General features: G+C 41.0%; 1 protein-coding gene across 1 annotated transcript in view; it reads left to right on the forward strand.

Moving 5' to 3' along the window:
- MERTK (MER proto-oncogene, tyrosine kinase) overlaps window positions 1-26,805 on the forward strand; it is a 112,476-nt gene that overhangs the window by 37,565 nt on the left and 48,106 nt on the right. Inside the window, exons 3-6 of the mRNA XM_038561448.1 lie at window positions 2,694-2,794; window positions 4,766-4,939; window positions 21,787-21,873; window positions 25,331-25,446. Of these exons, the coding sequence (XP_038417376.1) occupies window positions 2,694-2,794; window positions 4,766-4,939; window positions 21,787-21,873; window positions 25,331-25,446 (478 nt within the window). The remainder of the gene's footprint in view (window positions 1-2,693; window positions 2,795-4,765; window positions 4,940-21,786; window positions 21,874-25,330; window positions 25,447-26,805) is intronic.

A 26,805-nucleotide genomic window follows, 5' to 3' on the forward strand; every position in this document is an offset into this window, starting at 1 on the left:
TTCTCTCATTCTTTCTTCCTGCCATCATGACATCCAGGTAGATTCATCAGAAGAGGGTCAGCTAGATCCTTATTTGGAAATATTTGCCCTTTGAGGTCTCTTCCCATGTTTTCCTGGTGACCTCTAGATGTTGTGACCTTCAGTCCTTGTCCTAAAGCGTGGAGAGTATCTGACCTTTCTTTGACCTTGAGTCTTTCCCAAACCCAACATTCATCCATCAGGTGCAATTCCAAAATTATGTCACTCCTACACATGAATGAGGGGAAAGAGGAAGACAGAGTATTCTAAGTCAGTGGGGTGCTAATCAGATTGGCATATCAGGAAATTCAGGTGACAAGTGAGAGTCACGTTTTTTGGTCTTAGAAACAATAAGGAGGTAATGTTAACCTAAACAGCTCTGGTTCCCCTAGTTCTGATTGACGCTATTCTTTTTTTTTTTTTTTTTTTTTTTTTTAAGATTTAGTTTATTTATTTGAGAGATAAAAAGCACAAGTAAAGGAAGTGGCAGAGGGAGAGGGAGAAGCAGACTCCCTGCTGAGCAGGGAGCCTGGCAAGGGGACTCCATCCCAGGATCCTGAGATCATGACCTGAGCTGAAGGCAAACACAACCAACTGAGCCACCCTGGTACCATTGATTGACACCATTCTTGACATGTATTTTAGCTACTCTGCTAATCAGAAGCTAAAAGGAAGCTGCAAAATGGCATGTTGAGGGAGAAGTTGTAATTTAAAATGTTCCTTGTTCTAAAAACGTGTGTTCAGCCTCAAGGCCTAGGTGCCTTGTTGTGGCAGATTGGCTCTTGGTGCCACTGTGCTGTGTTTCTCCTGGCAGCTGCTCTCTGTTGCCCGGGGGGCCCATGGGCAAGGATGGCATCCCTTCCCACCTTGCCAGCTTCCTATTCTCTTCTAAGCATTAAGCTTCAGCCCTTGACAGCCTGAGGGATGGGTTTTTATTTTGCTTTAGGATAAATAAGTTGTATCAGGGAGCAAGCTGCTGGAAAAGAAGATGGACCCCTCCATGGTTTTCTTCTTTTACTTTTTTTCTCTTGCCATGACCTTTGCTCTGTCTGATGAGTAGAGTAGAAGAAATCAGTGCCTTTGGGCCAGTGAAGAGGACCTCTCTTGGAGAGTGTCTGAGAACATTTCAAAGAGTTCCTCGTTTCCTCACTCCTTCCCACTCCCAGCTAAGGACAGGTAGTGTGGAACTTCCCATTTATGAACATGTTGGAAGGGTGGAAAGCAGGATTCTCAAGATCTCAGAGCCAAGGCTGCCTGTCTATAGCAGATACTTTACAACATATAGTGTTCAAACTGTAGTATAAGGACAACAAAAGATGGGGATCCCTGGATGGTTCAGTGGTTTAGCACCTGCCTTTGGCCCAGGACATGATCCTGGGGTCCCGGGATCAAGTCCCGTGTCGGGCTCCTGGGGTGGAGCCTGCTTCTCCCTCTCTGCCTGTGTCTCTGCCACCCCCCCCCATGTCTATCATGAATAAATAAATAAAATATTTTTTTAAAAAAGGACAACAAAAGAAAAGTGATCTATAATAAAATAATATGAACATGAACGTGTAAATGCCGGGCCTGCCCACTCTAAGAGAGATAATAAAGTACACTGGGAGGGGCACCTGGGTGGCTCAGTCAGCTAAGTGTCTGACTTGGGCTTAAGTCATGATCTCGGGTCCTGAGATCCAGCTCTGCAGCAGCAGCATTATCAGGTTCTGCAATCCACAGGGAATCTGCTTCTCCCTCTCCCTCTGCCCCTGCCCCCACTCAGGCTCTCTCTCAAATAAATAAATAAAATCTTAAACTTGCATCCTGGCATGCCCCCATGCATATGGCAGCTGCAGGTGGAGAGGTGCTGTCAGTGATCTGAGTCTTGGCCAAGTTCCAAACAGGACAAAGGAAGGGTGGCCCCCATTCTCAGATAATGGCAGCCCTAGGAAATTAGGTGGGTATCAAAATCAGACAAAATTCTTTGTGTGTATGTAAATGGAACTTGGTTCTAGACTCAGAAAGTCATCTGGGATATGAAACAGTTGCCCCTGGTACCTAAAAGTGGCCCTTCACTCCTAAAAGCCACAGTGGTCCCTAGTTTTTGTGCCCACTTAAAATAACCCTACAAACTTGCAAAATGCCTCTATAGGGCAATACCCCAGTATAGAGAACCTGGGTATAGAGCCTACCATTTAAGGCAAGAAGAGTGACAGCGTATACATTAGTCATGATTCTTCAGAGAAACAGAACCAAAGAGGGAACAAGAGAAAGTTATTTTAAGGAATTGGTTAATGTGACTGTCGGTGCCTGCAAATCTGAAACATGCAGGGCATCAGGTAGAGACCCAGGGAAAAGTTGGTATTGCGGTCTTGAGTCTGAAGGTAGCTTGGAGGCAGGATTCCCTCTTCCTTGAAGGACCTTGGTCTTTGCTCATAAGTCCTTCAGTTGACTGGATGAGGCCCACCCATGTTATGAAGTGTCATCTTTACTCAAGAGTCTACTCATTTAAATGTGAATCATACATGAAAAATACTTTCACAGAAACATCTAGAGTAATGTTTGACCAAAAATCTATTACCATGATCTAGCCATGTTGACACCCACGATTCAACACAACATATGACAAAGAAGTTGAAAAGCGTTATTCCTGTAACAGGAGCTCAAAGGGTAAATATCTTTGTATGTTTTCTTTGAAGCATAACCAGTGTACAGCGTTCAGACAATGGGTCATATATCTGTAAGATGAAAATAAACAATGAAGAGATTGTGTCTGACCCCATCTACATCGAGGTACAAGGTAAGTCCAGAGGCCACAGCGTGGCCTGTATTAATTGCTTTGCATATAAAACTGTAGAGTTTGGTGTGCCCATTTATAATTCTGTATGCAAACTTTGCAAATTTGTAAGCACTGACATTTTACAAGGTGATCCTCTTTTTACACTTTAGGAAATAATAAATGAATGACCTGAATTCAGTTCTTGAAGTTTTAGCTCTATCCTCAGCAAAAAGGCTGAGATTATGGATTTTCTTGTCCTCAGGTTATTTACAGTCTAGAGATCTGGGGACTTTTGTTTAGAAGCAAAATGTATTCCATCATCCATTTCTCAGTGCTGGCATCAGATACCAGTCACCTGGTCTAGTGGTGATTTGCCTAGGAGGGTGAGCCATATTCCTTTTTTTTTTTTTTTTTTTTTTTGTGAGCCATATTCCTGAACTGGGTCAGCAGCTCGATCTGGGACTCGTGTGGGCTCTAGGATTTGTCGGGTACGTGGTTCAGTACAGTTCCATGACGTGACATGAGACGGGCTCGGTGGGGGTAAAAAGTGAGACATGGACTAGGAGAAGGTGGTCTCCGCCCTCAAGGAATGTGAAGTGCAGTGGGGAGTGTGAGCTGACGCCTAGGTAAGCTCAGGTCCTGAGGACCGGGTCTCTGGTTGTGCATGCCTGGTTCTGCAATGGCAGGGTCTGGCAAGGAAGGCTTCAGGGAGGAGGCACCTCTATTATCACCACAGGCAGTCATTCCTCACCAACTCACTGGCTTCCTCCACGGCCCCTGAATCTCAGATTTCTGAGATACTCCTACCAGCAGAAGCATCCAAACACCTTTCTTTTCTACTTTCTCCTGACCCTCCTCACCACAGGCTTTAGAGCAGGTCATTGGCTTTTCAAGGAAGTTCATCTGGAACCATCTCCCGCTGAAAGGGTGCTCTGCTACCCACTTTTTTTTTTTTTTTTTTTTTACAAACCTAATCCTCATACCCCCTAATGCTGCAGGAGGCTTGAGGGAGGGAGGCCCCCCTCAGAGGAGTCTCCTTTAGAGCTTTGGTCTAGGCCCATGCCAGGCTGAACAGTTAATGCCTCCTCAGAGTTATGTAAACATCAGCCCAGGGGTGTTCCTATGTTTGCTGTTAATCTTGGAAAAATATTGAGTGGACATTTAACTTGTCAGAATGCCAGCAAAATGTCCAGGGCAGAAACACTTTAGGTCCAAAAGGAGTTTCACAGAACTTCGAAGCAGGAAAAAAGATTTCCATTTTGCCACACCCGCATCATTCCTTCTGGGACCAGGTCTGTGAGTTCTCAACCCCGAAAGAATACAGTTTAAATCCCTGAGGACAGTTAGCTTGACCTGTTAATTTTTTGGCACATGCTCCAAATGAGTACTGACTGTCTTTCTCTGAGATACTTCTGAAGTTCCCTGATGGCCTCAATTTTGAATGACAGTCGAAGATTTTAGGAATGTAATTTCATAACTGTGTCTACATCGATCTCAGGAGAAGGCACTTTGCAAAGTATCCAGCCCTGCACAAGTGTACAGATTTTACAATTCATTATCACTCATCTTAAAGTGCCACACCCAGTAGATTATCCTCAAAAATAGGCAGACCTATTACGTGGCTTTGTTTTTATGGTGTGTATTTTGGTAAGGAATACTGAAAACGTGCCAGCCTGTCCCAGGAGTTTGAGTAACACCTAATTTCAACACCACCAGGTCTCCTTTCTGGTAAAACCAGTTCTGAATCACCATTACAACCCCTTTGGGAAAGTATCCTAGAAAGCCAGGATACTTTTATTCTAGTTGGGTAGAATAAAATAAGCTTCTCTTCTTTCTTAGCCAACTTTCAGAAGGTGAAAACCGGCCATTTCAGACCTGAGGTGGTATATAAAGAAATCTCTTGCCAAGTTCCAGAACAGTCTCCATTCCCCTTGGGGCTTTGCCTTTGCTTGCAGATCTAAGACATTCTTTCACCGAACTCTTTCTTTACAGGACTTCCTCACTTTACTAGACAGCCCGAGAGCCTGAATGTCACGAGAAACACAGCCTTCAACCTCACCTGTCAGGCTGTGGGCCCTCCTGAGCCCGTCAACATTTTCTGGGTTCAGAACAGCAGCCGTGTGAATGAACAGCCGGAAAGATCCCCCTCTGTTCTAACTGTTCCTGGTGAGTCCGAGTTGTGTGATTTCTTTATTGTTTTCTCTTGAATAGTGGAAGGGATCAAATGTGTGGTGACCACTGCTGGTGCAGTAGAGGACAATGAGACTCAAGTGTCACTGAGGTTAGAGACTGGGGACGTAGAGAGGGAGGTGGTGGGAATCTCGGGAGTGAGAGTTCACAAGCCAGGGTTGGGGTGTCTGTGGTTAAGTGAGCAGAGTGGCGGGAATGCCTGAGCCCTGGCAGCGGGAGCCCTGCTCACATCTCCTGTCACAGCCGGGGCTTGGCTGGCCTGGCCTGTCTTGCGCTTCAGGAGCCACTGATGTGAGGTTTGATAGCAAGGAACTGCACCGGTCATGGGAGCTGTGGGACAATTGAGTCATTTTGGGATTGTGGCCACACTGACAGTCGGGAGTCATCTAGATTCTCATCTGAATGGAAGCACCCTGGCCTCGTTCCCACACTCCCCCGGCAGTGCTCTTGGAATCAAGGCCTTGCTGTTTCCCATGCTTCTAATGCCCACGGGCTCCCCTTTGGTTTCTCTCATCGCGGCTTTTGGCAACATCTGGCAGAGGTACCAACCCCTAAATCCTTCCTTTCTTCATGCATTCAGCGACTGTGTGGCGAGGGAGTGCTGTATGCCAGAGGCTGTTCTAGGTACTGTGAGCACAGGGGTGAACTTCTGGAAACAGTCTTCCTAGCTTCCTTCCCACTCCTCTCCACTGCTCCTCCTCTGCCCTTGACAGCCTCATCCTTGAACCCACTTCTTTTCACTCTGAGACACTCCCCCCCCACACTCCCCCCCCCCTGCCCCGGGAGAGTTCTCTGTGTCCCTGGCTTCAATACTGCCTGTGTGATGTGGTCTTGAGCTTTATATCTCTGGCCCAGCCCTTTCTTCTGAGCCTCAGGCTCATGTCCCCAACTGTCTCCTTGGCATTTTCACTTGCTGGTACATAGGCACCTTAAAATGAAACTCTCGATCCACCTCCCCCACGAGACTTGTTTTGCCCCAGAATTCGCCATCTTAGCAAATATCACCATTGGCCCATCCTTCCTCTTTCTCATTTCTCATGTCAAATGCATCAGCAAGTTCTGTCCCGCCTTCTACCGTGTGTCTTCAGTCTGTTTTTTCTCCATTCGTGCTGCAGCACCCTGCTCCACATCACTGCCAGCTCTTACCAACACTAATGCAGTAGCTCCCTAACTGGTCTCTGCTTCCACCCTTGTCCTCACTTGAATCCATCATCCTTGGTGGCTCCCCATTGTCATAGACAGTCATTCAGAGTCATTCTTGCCCCTGTCCATCGGCCCTGCATGCTCTGGCCACTGTCCAACTCTCCAACCCCACCCCACCCCACCTCACCTTCTCCTCCCTAATTATTAAGCACTGGTCATCCGGATTGTCTGTCATTTCCTCACACACGTGGCCCACCTTCCTGCCTCAGGACCTTTGCATTCTTTCTTCTGTCTGCCTACAGTATTCTTCCGCCTGCCCTTTGTCCCATAATACAACTGAGATTCTTCCAGGAAACCTTGCCTGGTCATTCAACTATTTTAGGTCCTCCCCACCTCTTTATTGACCCCCCAGTCATGGGTTCTTGTGGACTCCATCACTGCACCCGTCACAGTCTATCCTCCCCCCATTTATTTGTCTAGCTTCCTTGTCTGTCTTCTCAGAGACTATATACTCAGCAAGGACAAGGACTTTGTCTGTCCCAAGGCAGTGCCTGATTCATAGTAGCACTCACTGAATATTCATGGTGAGAATGGAGCAGCAAGTAAATGCCAGCTCCTTGGATTTATCTCTGAATCACTTTCCCAACTCCTGACACCACGAGGAATACTATGGTTTTCTCTGCTTCCATCTGAATTGGCTCTGAGTTTCTCCAAAGAGTTGATAATCAAGCTACTTACTTACATACTTTTTTCCAGAGTGGCTGTACCAGTTTGCATTCCCACCAACAGTGCAAGAGGGTTCCACTTTCTCTGCATCCTCGCCAACACCTGTTGTTTCCTGTGTTGTTAATTTTAGCCATCCTGACAGGTGTGAGATGGTATCTCATCATGGTTTTGATTTGTATTTCCTTGATGATGAATGAATGATGTTTAACATCTTTTCATGTGCCATCTGGATGCCTTTTTTTGAAAAATATTTCTTCATGTCTTCTGCCCATTTCTTAACTGGGATATTTGTTTTTTGGGTGTTGAGGTTGATAAGTTCTTTGTAGATTTTGGATACTAACACTTTATCAGATATGTCATTTGCAATTACCTTCTCTCGCATTATCAACTATGGAGAGAGCCCAAATGTCCATCAACTGATGAATGGATAAAGAAGATGTTGTATACACAATGGAATATTACTCAGCCATCGAATGACATGAATGGAGCTAGTGTATATTACGCTAAGTGAAATAAGTCAGAGAAATACAAATACCATTTGATCTCACTCATATGTAGAATTTAAGAAAGAAAACAGATGAACGTATGGGAAGAAGGAAGAGAAAAAAAGGAGAAAGGGAAACAAGCCATAAGAGACCCTTAATGATAGAGAACAAATTCAGGATTAATGAAAGGAGGTGGGTAGGGAATGGGTTAGATAGGTGGTGGGCATTAGAGAGGGCACTAACTTGTTATGATGAGCACTGGGCTTTGTATGTAAGGGATGAATCACTGAATTCTACCAATATTGCACTGTATGTTAACTACCTAAAATTTAAATTAAAATTTTTTTTAAATATAAATAAATAAATTGAAAAAGCCAAACAAAGTCAATTTGAAAAATATACCCTACCCTTTCTAGGATGTTGGCTCTGAGTCTCGTAAAGAAAACTTTGTTTTCATTAAGATAAAATGGACATACAGCAAGTGCATAGAACTTAAATGCATGACTCAGTGAGTTTTGATAAATGTAGACACGCATGTCAATGTAGACACTTCAGTCATGGCAGAACATTGCCATTACTCTCATACTCCCTTCCCATTAGTCCCCATCTCTCATAGGCAGTCGTATTCTGATGTCTGTCATCACAGATTAGTGTGCTAGTTCTTTAATGTTAAATGAGTGGAATCATAAAGTATATATTCTTTTGTGTCCAGTTTCTTTCCCTCAATATGATGTTTTTGGGATTCATCCATGTTGATGTATGAGTAGTATGTTGTTATTACCAACAGGGCTGTATGGTGTTGATATGCTACATTTTGTTCTTTTGTGTGGTGAACATTTGGGATGGTTATGACTGTTGGTTATAATAAAGGACTTACAGATACTTGTGTGTAAGTCTTTTGGGAGCCATATAATTTTATTTTGTCCTGGATAATACCTGGGAGAAGAACTATGGGATCATATACTAGGCATATGTTTAATTTTTTTTTAATTTTTATTTATTTATGATAGTCACACAGAGAGAGAGGCATATGTTTAATTTTTAAGGAAACCACCAAACTGTGTTCTAAAGTTGTACCAAGTTATATTCCTGGCAACACTGGATGAGTGTTCCAGTTGCTCTATCCATGTCCTTGCCAACATTTGATATGGTTAGCTTTTTTTCATTTTAGACATTCTAGTGGATGTGCAATGGTAAATTTTAAATTTGCATTTCATTCCTCTAATGTCTAATTAATTTAGATTTAGAAAAGGTTTTAGTGGGGTACCTGGGTGGCTCAGTCAGTCAAGTGTCTAACTTTGGCTCAGGTCATAATTTCAGGGTTTTGGGATTGAGCCCCTTGTTGGATTCCCTGTTCAACAGAGAGTCTGCTTCTCCTTCTCCTTCTGCCCTTCCCCACTGTTGTGCTGTCTCTCTCTCTCAAATAAATGAAAAAATCTTAAAAAAAGAAAAGATTTTAGCAATTTTTTCTTGTGCTTATAGACCAATCGTATATCCTCTTCATTGAAGTAGCACTTTGAGTCTTTTGCCTATTCTCATAAAAATCTTAGAATCAGCTTAACAACTTTTGCAAAGAGTGTTCTGTGATTTTGTTTACAATTGTATTGAATTTATAGGTCAATTTAGGGGGAGATCACATCTTAATAATATTGAGATTTCCAATCCAAGAAAATACTCTGTCCATTTACTTAGGTCTTCATTAATTTCTCTCAGCAATTTTTTATAGTTCTTGATGTAGAGGTCTTATATGTCACTTATTAAAGTTATTTTTTTTATATTTTATGTTGTTGATGCTGGTAAGTAGCACATTGGAATTCATTTCCCAATTGTTTACTATTAGTATATAGGAAATAAATGAATTTTTGTATGTTGATCTTATATCCAACAACCTTGTTAATGTCTTAGTTCTAAGAGAGTTTTTTTGTTGTTGCTTTGTAGATTCCTTAGATTTTTTTCTGTAGACAATGTCACCTGCAAATCAAGACAGTTTTACTTCTACTTGTCCAGCTCTTATCTTTTTATTTCTGTCCCTTTCCTTATTTTACTGGCCAAGACTCTAGCACAATGCTGAATAAAAGTGGGGAGAGTTGATGTCTCCGTCCCAGTCACCAACTATGACATAAACTAGGTTTTGGCCAGTGCCCTTCATTAGGTTGAAGAAGTTTCCTTGTATTCTCAGTTTGCCAAAAATTTTATTCTTTTTATCATATAATTATATAGTTTTTCTTCATTATTCTCCTAATATGGCAAATTACTTTGATTTGATTTTTAAATGTTAAACCAGTGTTGTATTCTTGGTATAAACTCTACTTGGTCATGATATATTGTGGTGGATTCAATTTGCTAATACTTAATTAAGGATTTTTGCATTTACCTTTATTCTGTTTCACTGCCAGACTAGAGTAACACCAACCGGGTATACTGAAATTCAGTTCTGATAAGTAAACTGCCCAAGTCTGCCACAAGGCTCACTTCAGATGCCAACCACAAGCCTCAAAAGTGGGGGCTCCCCAGGCCACCTGCACTTCTTACTGACTAGCTATAAATTTGGAGGTTCCCATGACCCCCTCCAGTTTGATAATTTGCTAGACCAATTCACAGAACTCAGGAGAGTGCTGTGCTTAACGATTACAGTTTTATTACAAAGGGTATAGCTAGGGTGATGTCTGGGAGGATCCTACATGCAGAGTTTCCCTGCCCTTTCCTCTTTGAATTAGGGTGTGTCACCCTTTTGGACACATCCAGGAAAAGGACATTCCACTGAGCTTTGGGGTGCAGACTTTTTATTGATGTTTCCTTGCATAGGCATAATTGATTAAATCATTGACCGTGTGATTGGACACAGTCTCCAGACCCCCTCAACCCTCTCATCACATGGCTGGTCATTCTGATGACCAGTCTTCATCCTGAGGTTTTCTAGGAGCCCATTGTGAGTCACGTCATAAACCTAACAAAGCTACCCCTGTCACCCAGGAAATTATAAGGGACAAAAGCTAAATTCTTTATTGTACAACAATGCTCATGAAGGCAATGGTCTATAATTTTGTTTTTGGGATGTCAGTTTTTGGTATCAGGGTATTGTTAACCTCATAAAACTAGTTAGGAAGTATCCCTACCTCCTCTATTTTCTGAAAGAGTTTAGTAGCATTGATGTTATTTTGAAAGACATGCATAAAGTTCAGTGGAAGCTGCAAAATAGTGTTTTGTACACAATATTTCTTTTTTTTTTAAGATTTTATTTATTTATTCATGAGAGACACAGAGAGAGAGGGAGAGAGGGAGAGAGGCAGAGGGAGAAGCAGACTCCATGCAGGGAGCCCAATATGGGACTCATTCCTGGGATTCCAGGATCATGCCCTGGGCCAAAGGCAGACGCTCAACCAGTGAGCCACCCAGGCGTCCCATACACAATATTTCTGGTAATGCAGTTTGCATTACTTTTTTTGATGAAGGTTAATGTATTAATTAATGTTGAGATTGAACTTAACCGAAATCCTCAGGTCTTTTTTCTTCTCAATTACTGCAAAATCAAAGTTCTTCTCCTGTTTCTTGTATATTTAATTATTTTTGGAAGTTCAGCCTACCATTTATCCTTATAAAATTTAAACAATTGTCCCGGCCCACTGGGGCCATCTGGAACCTCAGTCCTTTCCTTCAATTAACAAATCACCCCCGCCCCCTGCTTTATGCCAGCTGCCTTTTGTGTCTCGTCCAAGTTGTTGATGAAAATCTAGATTCCACTCTGAGGGCAGAGTCCAGTGGCATGTTGATAAAGGCAGACTCTGAGTTGACATCAGTTCATTAAATCAACTTTCTTGGCTGTTGTTCAACCACTAGTAAATATGCTTGGTTTTATTTTCCTCCTATTTACTTCTCTTTCTTCTGAGATGTTATCACCATATCAGGCAAGTAGCTATTACAGAAAGTCTGGAAATCAGCTTGGAATTCATTTTGAAATCAGACCATACTTGTAGATGAGCCAAAAAACCAGATGTGACAATTTCCTGCATTCTTACAGGCACGAATTTGATAGCCCTCTCTTGAGTTTTATGGTGGATTTCTCTCTCAATGGTTCTGTACTACCAGGATCAGTGCCATTTTTCTTTAGGAAAATAGGGACAAAAATCTGTCAATCTCTGTTCATCTAGAACTATTCCTCTATTGCATGTTTTCTTAGAAGGTAGAAGTGTGTTTCTGTGATAAGATCTGCAAATTCGGGGATCCCTGGGTGGCTCAGCGGTTCAGTGCCTGCCTTAGGGCCAGCGCATGATCCTGGAGTCCTGGGATCAAGTCCCGCATCAGGGTCCCTGCATGGAGCCTGCTTCTCCAAATGCCTGTGTCTCTGCCTCTCTCTCTCTGTGTCTCTCATGAATAAATAAATAAAATCTAAAAAAAAAAGAAAAAGAAAGAAAAGATCTGCAAATTCTTTTCATACCCAAGGCTAAGTATAATTTGTCTCAGATTGGAGACCTGATTTATTTCTAAATGATTATATAGTCTCACAACCATAACCTATTTGGGGTTGCAAGTTCATTACAATTTTTATTTTACCTTTTTTAATTTGAAGATTTTTTTTTTCCTTTGGTAGGAGAAGATAAAAGTAAGATAGAAATAGAGCAGTTTATAGCTGCTCTATTTTGTTCATTTATGTGTTTACTATTTGAAAGAGAGAGAGCATGCAAGCACGTGCAGGCCGAGGGTGGGGGTGCAGAGGAAGAGGGAAAGAGAGACTCTCAAGTAGATTCCACACTGAATATGGAGCCAGATGCGGGCTCCATCTCATGACCCTGAAATCATGACCTGAGCCAAAATCATCAGACGCTTAACTGCCTGAGCTACCCAGGGGTCCCAATTTCAGACTTTTTGTTATAATAAAAATAATATGTGAACACATTTTCATTGTAAAACATTCAAACCATAACAACATACCAAAGCAAAATGGGCAAGAGTCCTTGAATCTCCACACATTCACTCCCTACATAGTTGTCACACACAATGTGTGTGACGACACACAATGTGAGCCACTGGTTCACTTTCTTCTAGGCCCTTCTCCCTTAAATATACTCATATGTACATATACACATAGATGGCCAAGACATGTAGATCTTTCCATATAGGTACTTGTGGGCCTCTCACTATTTATGGTAATTGCCTCATTGCATGAGTGAACTATAATTTATTTAACCACTCCCTTGCTGATGAGCATGTAGGTTGTTTTATTTTGGTTGGTATTGTTACTCATGTGGACATCTTTGTACCTCTATGTATTTCTTTTCTAAAAACCTTTCTGGACACCCCTTCCTTGTCTGTGTATCCGCAGTGCCTCTTCCATAATGCTTGTACCTCCCCACCACATGGAAGCACAACCATCTACCGACTCCCCACCCTGAATTATTGATCAGTGTGATTATTAAATATTAGTTATTAATTACCTTAGCCCTATCACCCAGGACAATGCCTGGTACGTGAGAACTGTGTGAATGAATGAATGAACTAATGAACAAACGAATTATGAACAGACACAGAGTCAGAGATCCTTTCACTGGTACAAAGGAACATAGTGATAATGAAGTAACTTGTAAAAAAAAATGAAGTAACTTGTATTTTCATAATTGCTTTTGGATGTAAACTTCTCATCTCTTCTCATTTGTATTTCTAACCAGTTCTGTGAAATTAATACAGCATTTTTCTTACACCCATTCTGTAGACAGAGGGCTTAAGGAAGTCCATGGAGGAAGGGCCAACAGTGTAGGTTTCTGACCACAGGGCTGGTGCTGGACACACCAAGTTAGATCAAGTCAGCTATCTGTGGACTATTCCAAAGCACCTGAATTTTGTAACATTATAAAACAACCATAAAACATCATTCTTATTTACATCTGTGTTTCATTTTGAGGATGTTTAGTGATAACCTGAGCCCATCTTAAAAGTTCATGTTTAAGGAACTAGGTGCCATTCTGACCAGAAATGCCAGGGACGGGGTCTGTGCTTCACATGCTGATGTAAAACTGTGCGTATTTGCAGGGAGGGGCCATTCTGTCTTGAAATTAACCCTGAAGTAAACTTTTCTTTTTTCTTTTTTTTTTTTTAAGATTTTATTTATTTATTCATGAGAGACACAGAGAGACAGAGATATAAGCAGAGGGAGGGAGAAGCAGGCTCCTCTCGCAGGGAGCCCGATACAGGACTTGATCCCTGGACCCCGGGATCAAGCCCTGAGCTAAAGGCTCAGCTCAACCGCTAAGCTACCTAGGCATCCCGAAGTAAACTTTTCTAATCCCTCTACCAAGAGAGTGCTAAGTAGGGACGTGGTTTAAAAGGTCCTGATTGTTGATGCTTGCTTTGAGCAAGCACATTTGTGGACAGGAAGGCCATATGCTTTTTTTCTTCTTGATACCAGTTGGGTTTTTTTTTCCTCTGTCTTTAAGAGACATGAGCTAGAAGTACTTTGTCTAAAGGGCATCATTCTGAGTCAACAAAGCCAATCCAAAGGTTATATGCAGTATGATTCCATTTATATGACATCCTCAAAATGACAAAGTTATAATGATTAATCAGGGATTAGCTTGGATAGAATGTTTCTAAAACACGAGGGAGTTTGGGTTTTTTTGTTTGTTTGTTTGGTGCTGAAGTAGTATAAATCTGTACTTGTAATAAAATTTCATAGAGCTGTATACCACCCTCCCCACACACACACCCCAAAATTAAACAGAACAAAAATTGGTAAAATCTGAATATGGTCTATACTTGAGTTTAAATAGTATTGTGCTAATGTCATGTTCATAGTTTTGGGCATTGTACTATGATTATGTAAGATCTTATCATTAAAGGAAGCTGGTGAAGGGTGACAAGAACTCTGTACTATTTGCAATTTCTTATAAATTAAAAATTATTCAAAAACAAAATTTTGTTTTTATTTTTTAAAAGATTTTACTTATTTGAGAGAGAGTGTGTACATGAGCAAAGAGAGGAGCAGAGGGAGAGAGAGAGGGGGGACAAGCAGACGCCACACTGAGCCCAAAGCCCAGTACAGAGCCTGATCCCACCACCCTGAGATCACAACCCAGGTCGAAATCAAGTGTTGGAGGCTCAACCGACAGAGCTGCCCTGTGCCACACAAAGTCTTGTTTTTATTTTTATTTTTTAAAATATTTTATTTATATATTCATGAAAGAGGCAGAGACATAGGCAGAGGGAGAACCAGGCTCCCCACAGGGAACCTGATGTAGTACTTGATCCTAGGGCCCTGGAATCATGCCCTGAGCCAAAGGCAGACACTCAACCGCTGAGCCACTCAGATGTCCCCAAAGTTTTGTTTTTAAAAAGTGCTTTGTCTTGAGCAAAACCAAATTCCAAAATAAAGAACCAAACTGCAAAAGATTTTGCTATATGGTATTTAATGGTGGTAGTTTAGTGGTTGAGATCCCTAGTTATGACATGCACACTAATACTACTTCATTGTTGTGTGTCCCTAGGCAAGTTACTCAACTACCTAGTAGAAAATAGGGATAATAACAGCATGTGCCTCATAGAACATTTATGAGGATCCAGTGAAATAATGAGTGGAAGGCCCTTAGTACAGGAGCAACCTATAGGAATAATTCAAATGTTACTTATTACAAAATGTTTATGTTTTTATATGCAGTAGTTACTATCTCAATGTCAGTTTTGAGCTGCCTTTCTATCAAGAGTGGTGGACTTATGCTGATCTTTCTAGTTTTTATTCAAGACTTTATTTACTTACTTACTTTTAAAATTTTTTCAAATGATTTATTTATTTATTCATGAGAGACACAGAGAAAGAGAGAGAGGCAGAGACACAGGCAGAGGGAGAAGCAGGCTGCATGCAGGGAGCCTGACATGGGACTTGATCCCAGGTCTCCAGGATCATGCCCTGGGCCGAACGTGGCTCTAAACCACTGAGCCACCAGGGCTGCCCTTATTTACTTACTTGAAAGAGTGCAAATATGTGTGCACGCACATGCACAGGCATGCAAGCAGGGGTAAGAGCAGAGGAAGAGAGAGAAAGAGAATTTCAAACAGGCTTCACGCTGAGCAGAGTCCAACAGTCCCACGACCCTGAGATCATGACCTGAGCCAAAATTAAGAGTCAGACCCTTAACCGACTGAGCCACTCCGACGCCCCTGGTTTCTATTTTTTAAAAATACTCATTTTATTTTTAAATCCACACCTAGAAAATAGCTAAGCTAGCTTTATGTTTTAGTTAGTTGGATAGAATTAATAATATTCGTTGTAATAACAACACTAACAATGACTAGAATTGATACAAGTCAATTCATAATTTTCACAATGCTTTCTGTAAAGATTGATCTTGAACTTCATAGCGAGCTGTGATGTAGTTAGGCATTTTTAATGCCCATTTTCAGATTAGGAAAAAATTTGGAGCTAGTAAGGAATCTACTTATTTAAGGTTTAGTCTTTATGTGGCCCCTGCAATGATCCTGATAAAACACAAGTTAGATCATGTTGATCTTCTGCTCAATGCTCCAGGTTTACCATCCCACATAGAAGACAAAGCAAAGGCCTGTTCCCTTTGCCCAGAACAACCTCTCCCCCCACACCCCACCCTGGCATTTAGCCCATTCCCTTACTCAGAGTCATTCCTCTGAGGACATTTCCCTAAGCCACCTCTGACCTGAATATTTAAAATCACAGCCCACTTCCCCACCCACCCTTGGCCCTCTGATCCTTTTCTGTTTTTCCATAGCCCTAATCACCTTCTAATAGAGTATGAAGCTTACTTATTTGTATAGGTTATTATTTCCTACCTACTTCCCTCTGAGAATTCGAGCTCTGTAAGGGCGAGGATCTCTTTTCTTTATGGATATACCCCAAGTGCCTAGGAAAATATCTGACACCTAGTAAGTACTCAGTAAATATGTGTTGAATGAATGAATTCAGGGCAGATAGTGTGCTCCAAGTTAATAAGCAACTTCCATTATGCAGGTTGTGCTTCCACTGCTTTGCCTATTTTACTCTAGGAAAAAGAGAAAAAGAAAAGAAAGGGTTGCTTATCCAGAACTCAAAGAATTGGCCCAACTGGTGCTCTTAGAAGTTGCTTTCTTAGCAATTCTGACTGTTTTTCCCTCAAGGGAACATCCTGTTACTGAATGTTCTTTAAAATATCTTTCAGACCTTGTGTCAGAGGCTGTCTTTTTTTAAACCAGCAGACCAAGCAAGAGGGGCATGAACCATCATGATGTGAGTTAGGTGAGATGTCACAGAGTAAAAGGGGGTGGCCCACTGGAAGAGGACATGGCTCAGAAAGACTGGAGGCTTCGGTGCTAGAGCAGAGAGTGGGTAGTAGGGTGGGAACCTAAGGGGGTGGATGATTTTTTTTTCCCCTGGAAAGCCACAAGGGCCCAGGCTATAAAACTTCAAGGTCTATTCCAGTCTGGTTATTATTCATCCAGACAGAGAAGAGGAAAGTGAGAGGAAACAGTCTTTCCCAGCACATGCTGTATTCAACCCAGGCTTGCGCATGAGTCTTTAGCTGGGAAGCTAGTGCCATTAGACAGAGGAAGTATATATAACTGAGTACATTAAGCAAAGAAAATTGTATTTTGCCTTCAAAAGTTCTGGCCCACCTACTTTTCGAGAAATTTAACTTTGATTTAAAAACTTCTCGCTGCTGGCATCTGTTTGGCCTGTGGGCAATAACCACCTCAGTGCCCAGGAAGAACTGCTGTAATACATGATTTAGCTCCTTCTGGGCCATTCTGTATTAATGTGGATTTCTTGTGCCAGAGAATTTGCTAGAGATTGTTTTCCTGACTTTGTGTGCACTTTGAAAAGAAACACAAAAAGGAAAAGCAACTTCCCACTTAACCTTAACATCATGTTCCTGACACGTGGTTTCACTTTGGGCGTTGATAAACCTTGCAGCTCTAAATAACAGTGGACCCCAATTGTCTTACTTAGGGATCTATAGCTTGTCAAAGGAGTTTATGAAATGAATCCATCTTCTTGTTTTTTTCCCCCTCCTGACCAGTTTGGAATGTGATCTGTATCCTGTACTCAAGTGTTTCCCAAGAGTTTTGACAAGAGTCATTGAAGTCAAATAACTATGTTTAGCTCGACTATATAAAAAATATAAATTGCAAAGCAACTGTATTTTCTGAGCCAAAGCCTATTTTTCTAAATATGAGCCAAGTTTTGCACATTCATGGAGCCTGGTGAAATGGGCATCTTATTTGAGAGCTTATGACCTAGAAGGTTAAAAGTGATTCTTAAGTATGAAAACCAAAGTGTCACAGGTTGGACTGTGAAACAATAGTTGGCAGCATGGGCACCACGCAGTGGTTTAGAGGGATGAGGTCTTGATTCTCATCTGGGATGTCTGGCTTCTTTTGTAAAATCTGGCCTGACAAAGTTCCTGAAATCCAAATGCTATGTCGGTGCTTCTTTTCCAACTGCAGCTTCCCAGTCATCTCTCCCTCACTTTGCAAAAGAAGAAAGACCTCTCCCTGACTTATCTGGAGTCACCATAGGGCATCAGTTCTCAAATGCTTTGGTCTCAACATCCCTTTACAATCTTAGAAATTATTGAGAACCAAAAAGGTTTTGTTTATGTGAGTTCTACCTACTGGTAGTAGTTTCTGGTTTCTAATTCAGAAACTAAAATAAAACTTTCAAAGCATAAAAATATACAAGCACATCCTCTATTACTGATAGAGCTAATGACATCATCACACAACATACAGCCTCTGGAAAATTCTTTTGGAACATTCCATCACATGTTCCTGAAAGAAAGAAAGTAGAAAGGACAAATAACATCTTATTATTGTTAGTGTTATTATTATTATTATTACAAAAATAGTTTTCTTTTCTTTTTTTTTTTTTCAAAAATAGTTTTCGTCATTAGGACTCCTAAAAGGGCCTCTGAGATCCCCAGGAGTTTCCAAATCTCACTTGGAAAGTGACTGCTATAGTGCTTTGGCTCAGGTTAAGAAATTTCCAGATCACTACATAGAAAATTCCAAATTTTGTTCAACAAAGGAGTTGCCCTTCCAGTAAAATTCTTCTATTTATGTTTAAGAATTATATACGTGGTTGGGGTGCCTGAGTGGCTCAGTCAATTAAGTATCCAACTGTTGATCTCAGCTTAGGTCTTGATCTCAGGGTCATATGTTCAAGACCCACATCAGGAGAGCCTACTTTAAAAAATAATAATAATTCTATATATTGTCCTGATGAGTTGTACCCTAAAAGTTTTGAGAATAATCAATCTAGAAGATATTTTTTTCCCCAATTTTAACATATATGTGTATTTTGATTGCCAAGAAGTGTTGTAAGGTCATTAATCATGACTTCTAAACCCAAATACTTAGTGCCATTTGGATAAAATGCTGCAGGAGAAATAGAAAATCATGATGGAAACTTCTGGCTGCTGGGAGAAAATTGTTTCTCACCCACAATCATTGTGGGTGATTTAGGGTCTCCCATCCCTAAATGGGTATGCTACATAGGTACCTTTAAGGGAATTTTACTTTAAAATGTCAGAGTACCGGAAATTACTTTCTTTGCAACTGTTTAAATCATAAAACATTTAAGATGCAAACCTCAAAAATGTATAAGAGCTCCATATATTTTTCAAAGTTATTTGTGAGGAATATAAGCAGAAGATACAAAGACCCCCAAGGCAGGGTATTAAAGGATGTCCTTTTATACATGTGGTTAATGAGTTTGACATAAATATTCCTCTTCAGTGAAATAAAAAAATTTTTTAAACCATCACACAAACTATTAACAGTTTCATCTGTCACTCAAAAGGAAGTGACCAAAAATGTGAAAAGTCATGGCTCCTACCTGAAATTTTAGTTTCTTAGCTCTTGAAATTGTCAAGAGAATCGAAGCCATCCAAATAGGATTTTCTTCCAATCTGAGGGAAATACTTCTTACCTCAGAAAATTAAAATACCTGAAGTGTCTGTCTTATTTTGACAGAACATTATTTTAGAGAAGTAAAAAGTCACCAGAGAATTGTAGGACAGAGATACATAGGTTTGTTTTTTCTTGAGAGACCATGTCTAGTTAGCAGAACTCAGGTGCCTAACTTAACTTCCATCTGGATGGAAAGGAGCAAGAGCCCACCGACACTGGTATTTCTGTGCATTTCTAAACCTCAAGAGAAGTGCCAACATAAAAGGGAATCAGGTTCACATTTCTTCCTAAAACTTCTCCCAGACATGGTTCTCTGACCATTTGGCCCAACCTAGGGCTGGTCTTCCCCCAGCAGCTTGTTCCTCCTTATTTTTTCAAATATTTAATTACTGTTAGTGACAAGCTTTGAATATTAAAACTATCAGGTCGAAATTTTCTTATACAAGTAAATGGATAATGGATAGAAGAAAACAAAGTAAGGTTTTCAGGCAAGAAGCAAATGGAGATACATTTTCAAGAATTTTTTCTTTCTCCAGTTCATGATGTGAATTCTGTGCCACAAGACACAGAGAAGTTTCCAGATTCTACTAGATGGTATATATGGCTGTGCTTTGAAAAAAAAAAAGAAAAAGAAGCAAATATCTGTTTTTAAATTTTAGAATAGTTTTAGATTTTAGATGTTATGGAGATAATACAGAGTTTTCCCATAAACCCCACTGCCCACGCTCTCCTATTATTAACATCTTATATTAGTGTGATATATTTGTTATAATTAATGAACTAATACTGATACATTATTATTGACTCAAGTCTATATTGACTCAGATCTCCTTAGTTTTTAGCTAATACCCTTGTATTCTATGATTTCATCCAGTATTTAGTTGTCTTGTCTCTTTAGGCTCCTCTTGATTGTAACAATTTCTCAAATTTAACTTGTTTTTAATGGTCTTGACAGATTTGAGGAATACTGGTCAGGTTTCTTGTAGAACGTCCCACAGTCTGAACTATCTGATATTTTTCTCCTGCATAGACTTTGGGTGTATGTTTTGGTGAGGAAGACTGCCCGGGGGGGGAGGGCCACTTTCATTACACCATATCAAGGATACATTCTGTCAACATAACTTAGTGGTATTGACCTTGGTCATATGGCCAAGGTACTGTTTATCATTTTCTCAACTCTCAAGTTTAAAAAATAAAGTTTCGCTTTTATTTCCTTTTCGTATTATCCTTTTTTGGAAGGAAGTCACTATGTGCAGCCCATGCTTAAGGGGTTGGGAGTTATGGTCCTCCACCTTCAGGACAGAGAATCCACATAAATTATTTGGAACTCTTCTACATGAGAGATTTGTCTTTTCTTCCCCATTATTTAATCATTTATTTGTATCAATATAGACTTGTAAATATTTATTTTATACTTCAGGTTACAATCCAATGCTACTTTGTTTATTTTCTTGATCAAATTGTTACAGCTTTGGCTATTAGGAGTTCTTTTAGTTGATTTCTGTTTCTCTGTCATCCCCCCATCACTGTGTGTGTGTGTCTGTGTGTCTGTGTGTTACATGGCGTTTGTGTTAAATTTTATTCCAGGCTCATCTTATATATTTCCTGCTCCAATCTGAGAATCAACCATTTCTCCAGACTTTCATTTCCTTTTATTGGCAAATAGTCTTAGAAACCAATATCTGGATTACCTCATCTTTCTATTTAAAATTAATAAATCAACTACTTTTTAAAATTTCTAAGATGTCTTCAAACCTCTGATATTATAGATTTTTTTTCATTCAACACTACCATCTTCTCTTCAAGTAATCATAATGTCTTGTGTTTATGTAATACTTATTTATGAACAGACTAATTTTTACTATTAAGAGAAGTATTTGGGGCACCCAGGTGGCTCAGTGGTTGAGCATCTGCCTTTGGCTCAGGTTGTGATCCCAGGGTCCTGGGATCAAGTCCTGCATCAGGCTCCTTGAGGGGAACTTGCTTCTCCCTCTGCCTATGTCTCTGCCTTTCTCTGTGTGTGTCTCTCATGAATAAATAATCTTAAAAAAATTTAAAAATTAAAAAATAAATTTAAAAAGGGATTCATTACAACAGACCATCTGAAATGGTTAAACACTGTGACTTTTATCCCACTATGTCTGGTGTCCTGAAATGTCATTAGTGTGCAGTATCATATGTACTGTGTGGCTAAGCAGTAGGGGATCATCCAGGTGAGCCTCAAAAAGCACTCTTCTTGATATTGGGGCCAGAGATTCCTATACCTCCTTGCAAAAATTTAAGTCTAAATATTACTGCTTTGTCATCTAACAGTTCACCATCTGGGAAAAATAAAGCATTTAAATGAAAAACAGCTGCCTCTGAGGCCCACAGTTGACTTGCTCCTGGTGGCTAAGGTTTAATCCCAGGTTTGTTTCAACCACCAGCACACTTTAAATATTAACTTTGCGTTTATGGGTTGAAGCAATGAACCAAAAAGTAAAAGAATGTTAAGACAACCATAGGAGTCTGGTGCCCTGCAGCCTGTTTCTCGGTGGCTGGTCTCACGAGTCCCTTCCTTTCCAGGTCTGACCGAGACAGCAGTCTTTAGCTGTGAAGCCCACAATGACAAAGGGTTGACCGTGTCCAAGGGTGTGCAGATCAACATCAAAGGTAAATATCAAAGTCAAGTCCCTCAAGCACATCCTGGGAGCTGGTCAGGGAACGCAGCATGAGCCCTGCAGCCAGCTACCTGGGCTTGAGCCCTGTCTTCCCCACTGACTTCCTTTGCGACCTTCGACAAGTCACTTAACCTCCTTGGCTTCAGTACAAAATAGGGATAATTACAGAATCTACTTCTTTTTGAGGCTTAAATGAGATAATACAAGTAAAAGCACTCATAACTGTGCCTGGTGCATAAGTCTTTGATAAACATTAGCTCGTTTAGTTCTGCTTAGTCTGAGAATAGGCTAAGATGTCTACCCTTGATCTTCTTAGCCCCGGTTTTCACCTTTCCCTCTCCCACCTTGAACTAGTCCCTGTTACCCCCTTGAAGAGCTCCCAGGGGTGGGGGTGGCTTAGGGCATCGATTAAAGGAAATGGGGGCGCGAGTCTTCCCTAGCTGCTGTCCTGAGAGGGGCAGAAGGGAGGGAAAGCCCAGAGCTCCTGTGCCTCGTCCCCCTGATCTTCTTGCCTGAGCTGGGATATAACATAATGGAAGATTTGTGTTTGAAGGTCCCCATGCTAGTGGAGGCATTCCAATTCAGTCGCCTGCCTCCTCCTCCTCCTCCCTCCATGGAATCAGTTATTTAAACCTGAAACTTGAGAGTAAATATTGTCCTTTTATTTCTTTTCAAATCATCTTTCTTACCCTTTGTCATAGAAACTCAAGCAAATTTTATGTTTTAGTATTTGTTTTTATTTTTTATTTTTTTAATAAATTTTTTTAAAGATTTTTTTTGTTTGTTTATTTATTCATAGAGACAGAGAGAGAGAGAGAGAGGCAGAGACACAGGCAGAGGGAGAAGCAGGCTCCATGCAGGAAGCCTGACGTGGGACTCGATCCCGGGTCTCCAGGATCACACCCCAGGCTGCAGGCGGCGCTAAACTGCTGCACCATTTCTTTTTTTAAGATTCTGTTGGTTTGTTTGTTTGTTTGTTTATTTATTTATTTATTTATTTATTTATTTAAGAGAGAGAGAGTGAGAGAGATAGCAAGAGCGGGATGGGGCAGGGGGTGGACAGAGGGAGAAGCAGAAGCAGACTCCCTGCTCAGCAGGGAGCCCAACACAGGGCTAGATCCCAGAACCCTGGGATCATGACCTGAGCCACCCAGGCGCCCCATTTGTTCTTAATTTAAATACAGAGAAGCAAATATTGAGTCCGTATTCCTTTTGGTCTTAATCTTGGGGAAACAACACCAGGGAAAAGCAGGATGTGTTTAATAATGAGTTAAAAGTTAAGAAATATACAGTGGGGGACTCTTATCATAAAAGAGTTATACTTTATAAAGATGTTGATGGGGATGTGTAGGTGGCCCAGTCAATTAAGTATCCAACTTGATCTCAGCTCAGGTCTTGATTTCATGGGTCATGAGTTCATGGCCCACACTGGGCTCCACAAGGGGCATGGAGCCAACTATTAAAAAATAAATAAATAAGTCAAAAGTGCCATTGTTTCATTTCAGCAAATCAACTAGATGAAGGTGACGAGGGGGCATTTTCTAAAAGTTTATTCGAAAAAAAAAAAAAAGAAAAAAGAGCAAGCTGAAACTTACTCCTGGAGGAACTGTATAACTTCCTTCCTCATTATAATTCTCATCATTACAATTTTCAAAAGAAATGTTGGGAATTTCAGGAATTCATGAGTAGGTATGAATTGATAAAGACATTTTCATAAAGTATAAACACCTTAAGATTTAAATATCTATAAACCAAGAGACACTTTAAGATTTTATGCTTTACACAGAGTCTTAGCTTTTTTTTTTTAATCCTCTAAAACTTATGTTTTTGGTTTTCATTTATTTAAAAATTTATGTCAAAGCAACCAAGACTCCCTTCTTCCAATCTCTTATTAACTGTAATATATGTGCCAAATTATGATCTTTAAGGTAGGCATTTTAGGACAGTTCTACAAATAATCTATTTAGGGAAGAGAGTCAAAGAAAATGCTGATTCTTCGCCACTCACCAAGCTGTTTGTCTTCTAGTAAACAGAAACTCCTGAATATGGTACCCAGGACACTTCACAGGGTCCCAGCTCTCCTTCTTCTGATCTTCTTCCCACTCTGTCATTGCTTCACATCAGCACCCCTCCCCAAACCCTCCCGCATGTATACCTATTACTATCCCCACTAAGAGAAAAAGAAACAGTTTAGAAAAGGCATTTAACTGTGGCCTGGCCACATGGCTGGCCAGACAGGAACCAGACTCACCAGCTGGTGCTCACACCAATGTGCTTGCTGCCTCCTGTAACCAATCTTCAGTGTTCTACTGAGGGACACACACTCCAAGCTCAGATAGACCTGAGTTCAAGTTCCTGTTCTGCTAATAAGCTCTGTGATCTTTGGCAAGTTTTTAACTTCTCTGATTCTCAGTATCCTCATCCATAAATGAGGATCGTGAGACTACCTCTCTGACAGGGTTCTAGTGATAATGAAGCACAGCGAAATCCATAATGTGCTGGCCCATAGTAAGCACTCGAAAACAGTAGTCATCATTTTTGCTTATAAATGTGATGATGACCATTAATTAAGAATTATATTTAGGGGGTGCCTGGATGGCTCAGTCAGTTAAATACCTGCCTTCAGCTCAGGTCATGATCCCAGGGTCCTGGGATCGAGTCCCGCATTGGGCTCCCTGCTTTGTCCTCTGCTTCTGCCTACCACTATCCCCTGCTTGTGTGCTCTCTCTTTCTCTATCAAATAAATAAATAAAAGAATTAAATTTAGCATAAAACAAGATCCTCAAACTTCAGATCCTTCTTAGATTCTAGTGAAAATACCTGTCCATGTCCCACATGTGGCCAGGGTCATTGCACATTGTATGGTATTACCTGCCTACCCTCCCAGCAGATGCAGTTGGTTCTTTGGCTTGAACTGACTCTCCCATTTCCTTGGCCTGGAAAGCTTCTTCCCCTACATCTACCACACATGCACACTCGTGCTCCCATAGCACCCCTCTCTTCTCAGCACGGGCTCTCTCATCCTCAGGTTATGGGGGGCTCCCCTCCTCAACCAGGAGTTGCACAGGAATAGGGCCATGATTCTTTGTCCCCATGTAGAATCCTGGCACCCGGCAACATGCCTGTATACAGTAGGGTAGTGAACACGAGCTCAGTGAAGGAAATAGATGTGTCTGTATCCTTTTCCCTCTAAGGTCTCACTTCATCAGTAGGCAGGAAAGCAGGTCTGTGTTCCACTCCTCTGGTCCAGGCACAACCATCCTATCACCGGAAAACCTATCTATAAGCTAATATGATTAATCTCAGACAATGTGGCTTCTTTTTAAAACTTGAGTTGAATTTTCCTAATCTTAAGAAATGGAAACAGATTTGATACTGTGTGTGTTCGGTAGCTGTGGCCACCTGTAGTTTATAACTGTGTTTGTATGTGTGTCTTTGTTTTTATATAGTAATTCCCTCCCCACCAACTGAAGTCAGTGTCTACAACAGCACGGCACACAGTGTGCTGATCTCCTGGGTCCCGGGTTTTGATGGATACTCCCCGTTCAGGAGTTGCAGCATTCAGGTAAACCTCCAGGATGAAGAGAGAAGTGGCTGTCTGGTGCTCTGAGGTCCTACCTGATTTTTCATCCTCCTGAGGATGCGTGCCAAGGCTTTCCACACCTCTGTTTAGAAGTCCACTGACTCCTCTCCACTCAGTGTCCACCATGCATACCCCATTTTACGGTGTTTGCCCTGGGATGCTGCTTCCTTTTTGCTCATGGTCCAGGGTCCAATCAGAAGGGAAACAGGTTTCTAGGATAGAACATCATGAGACAAGAGAGAATTAATTTTTAAGGTATAAAAACACATCCCTAAATTAGGACTAGCTTGTGATCAGGAGTTCAGGAAAACCAAGTATTCCTCAACCTGGCTTCTCCTGGGCTGGAGGCCATGAAGCCCAGGCAAGCATGAGGTAGGTCATTTTTGCTGTCGAACGTAGCACCTTGGCCAATGGATCCAAGGACAACCTGGGCATTATAGGCTTGCAAAGTCTTTCCCCTTTTTAACCACTATCTAAAACTGGTATGACATTGTGCTATAAGAAATATAGGCTAGCCATCCTAAAATGGTACCTTGCTATGATGTAGGCTCTGCTTTGAGTGTTAATTTCATTAAAATAGAAAGGGTAGCAGTAACACTACCATTTACTGAGTGCTCACAATGGCCAGGGACTTTGCTGACATCATCTTACTGAAAACTGACACCAGCTCAGAGCGCTCACAGAGTCCTTGAGTAGTAAAACCAGAATTCAAACTCAAAATGCTCTGATGCCAAAAGCAATGCTCAGAACCATCTGCTCTTCCATGTCTCAGAAGAGACATTGCTTATGGGAACAGTTGAACATGTGTAGATTATCCACTGAAAACATGACGCAGTCTGCCTTGTATGTTGTCATACAGTAGGGTCAGAAATTGTTCTTAGTTTCATATATGTCTGGTCTTACTAGCTGAAAACATATTAACCTGACACAGGCCACTCATGCCAGCTCAACTTGAAGCAGTGACTTCTAAAGAATTTTATATGTTGACAACCAGATGTTTTTAATACCAAATGGAATTAGCTTCTCTGTTTTTGTTGCCTCCCACTCTTGTCTAACAGCTGTTCCTTCCCTGAAAAATGAAAACATTCTATTATCCCCAAAATAGCCTCCACCCTCACCCCACCAACTCTAACTTTACTTAATTCTTGCCCAACTTTATTTGTAAACCTCTCAAGGATTGGTAAGTCTAACAAAGTCCTTACCAGGGATATCATTTTTTTTTTGGCAGCTTTTTTTTGAGAGATATTTCATAGACCATAATACTTACCCATTTAAACTGTATAATGTTGGGGTGCCTGACTGGCTCAGTCAGAAGAGCATGCGACTCTTGATCTCAGGGTT

This window comes from Canis lupus, chromosome 17, assembly GCF_011100685.1.
Source record: "Canis lupus familiaris isolate Mischka breed German Shepherd chromosome 17, alternate assembly UU_Cfam_GSD_1.0, whole genome shotgun sequence".
NCBI classification, from domain to species: domain Eukaryota; kingdom Metazoa; phylum Chordata; class Mammalia; order Carnivora; family Canidae; genus Canis; species Canis lupus.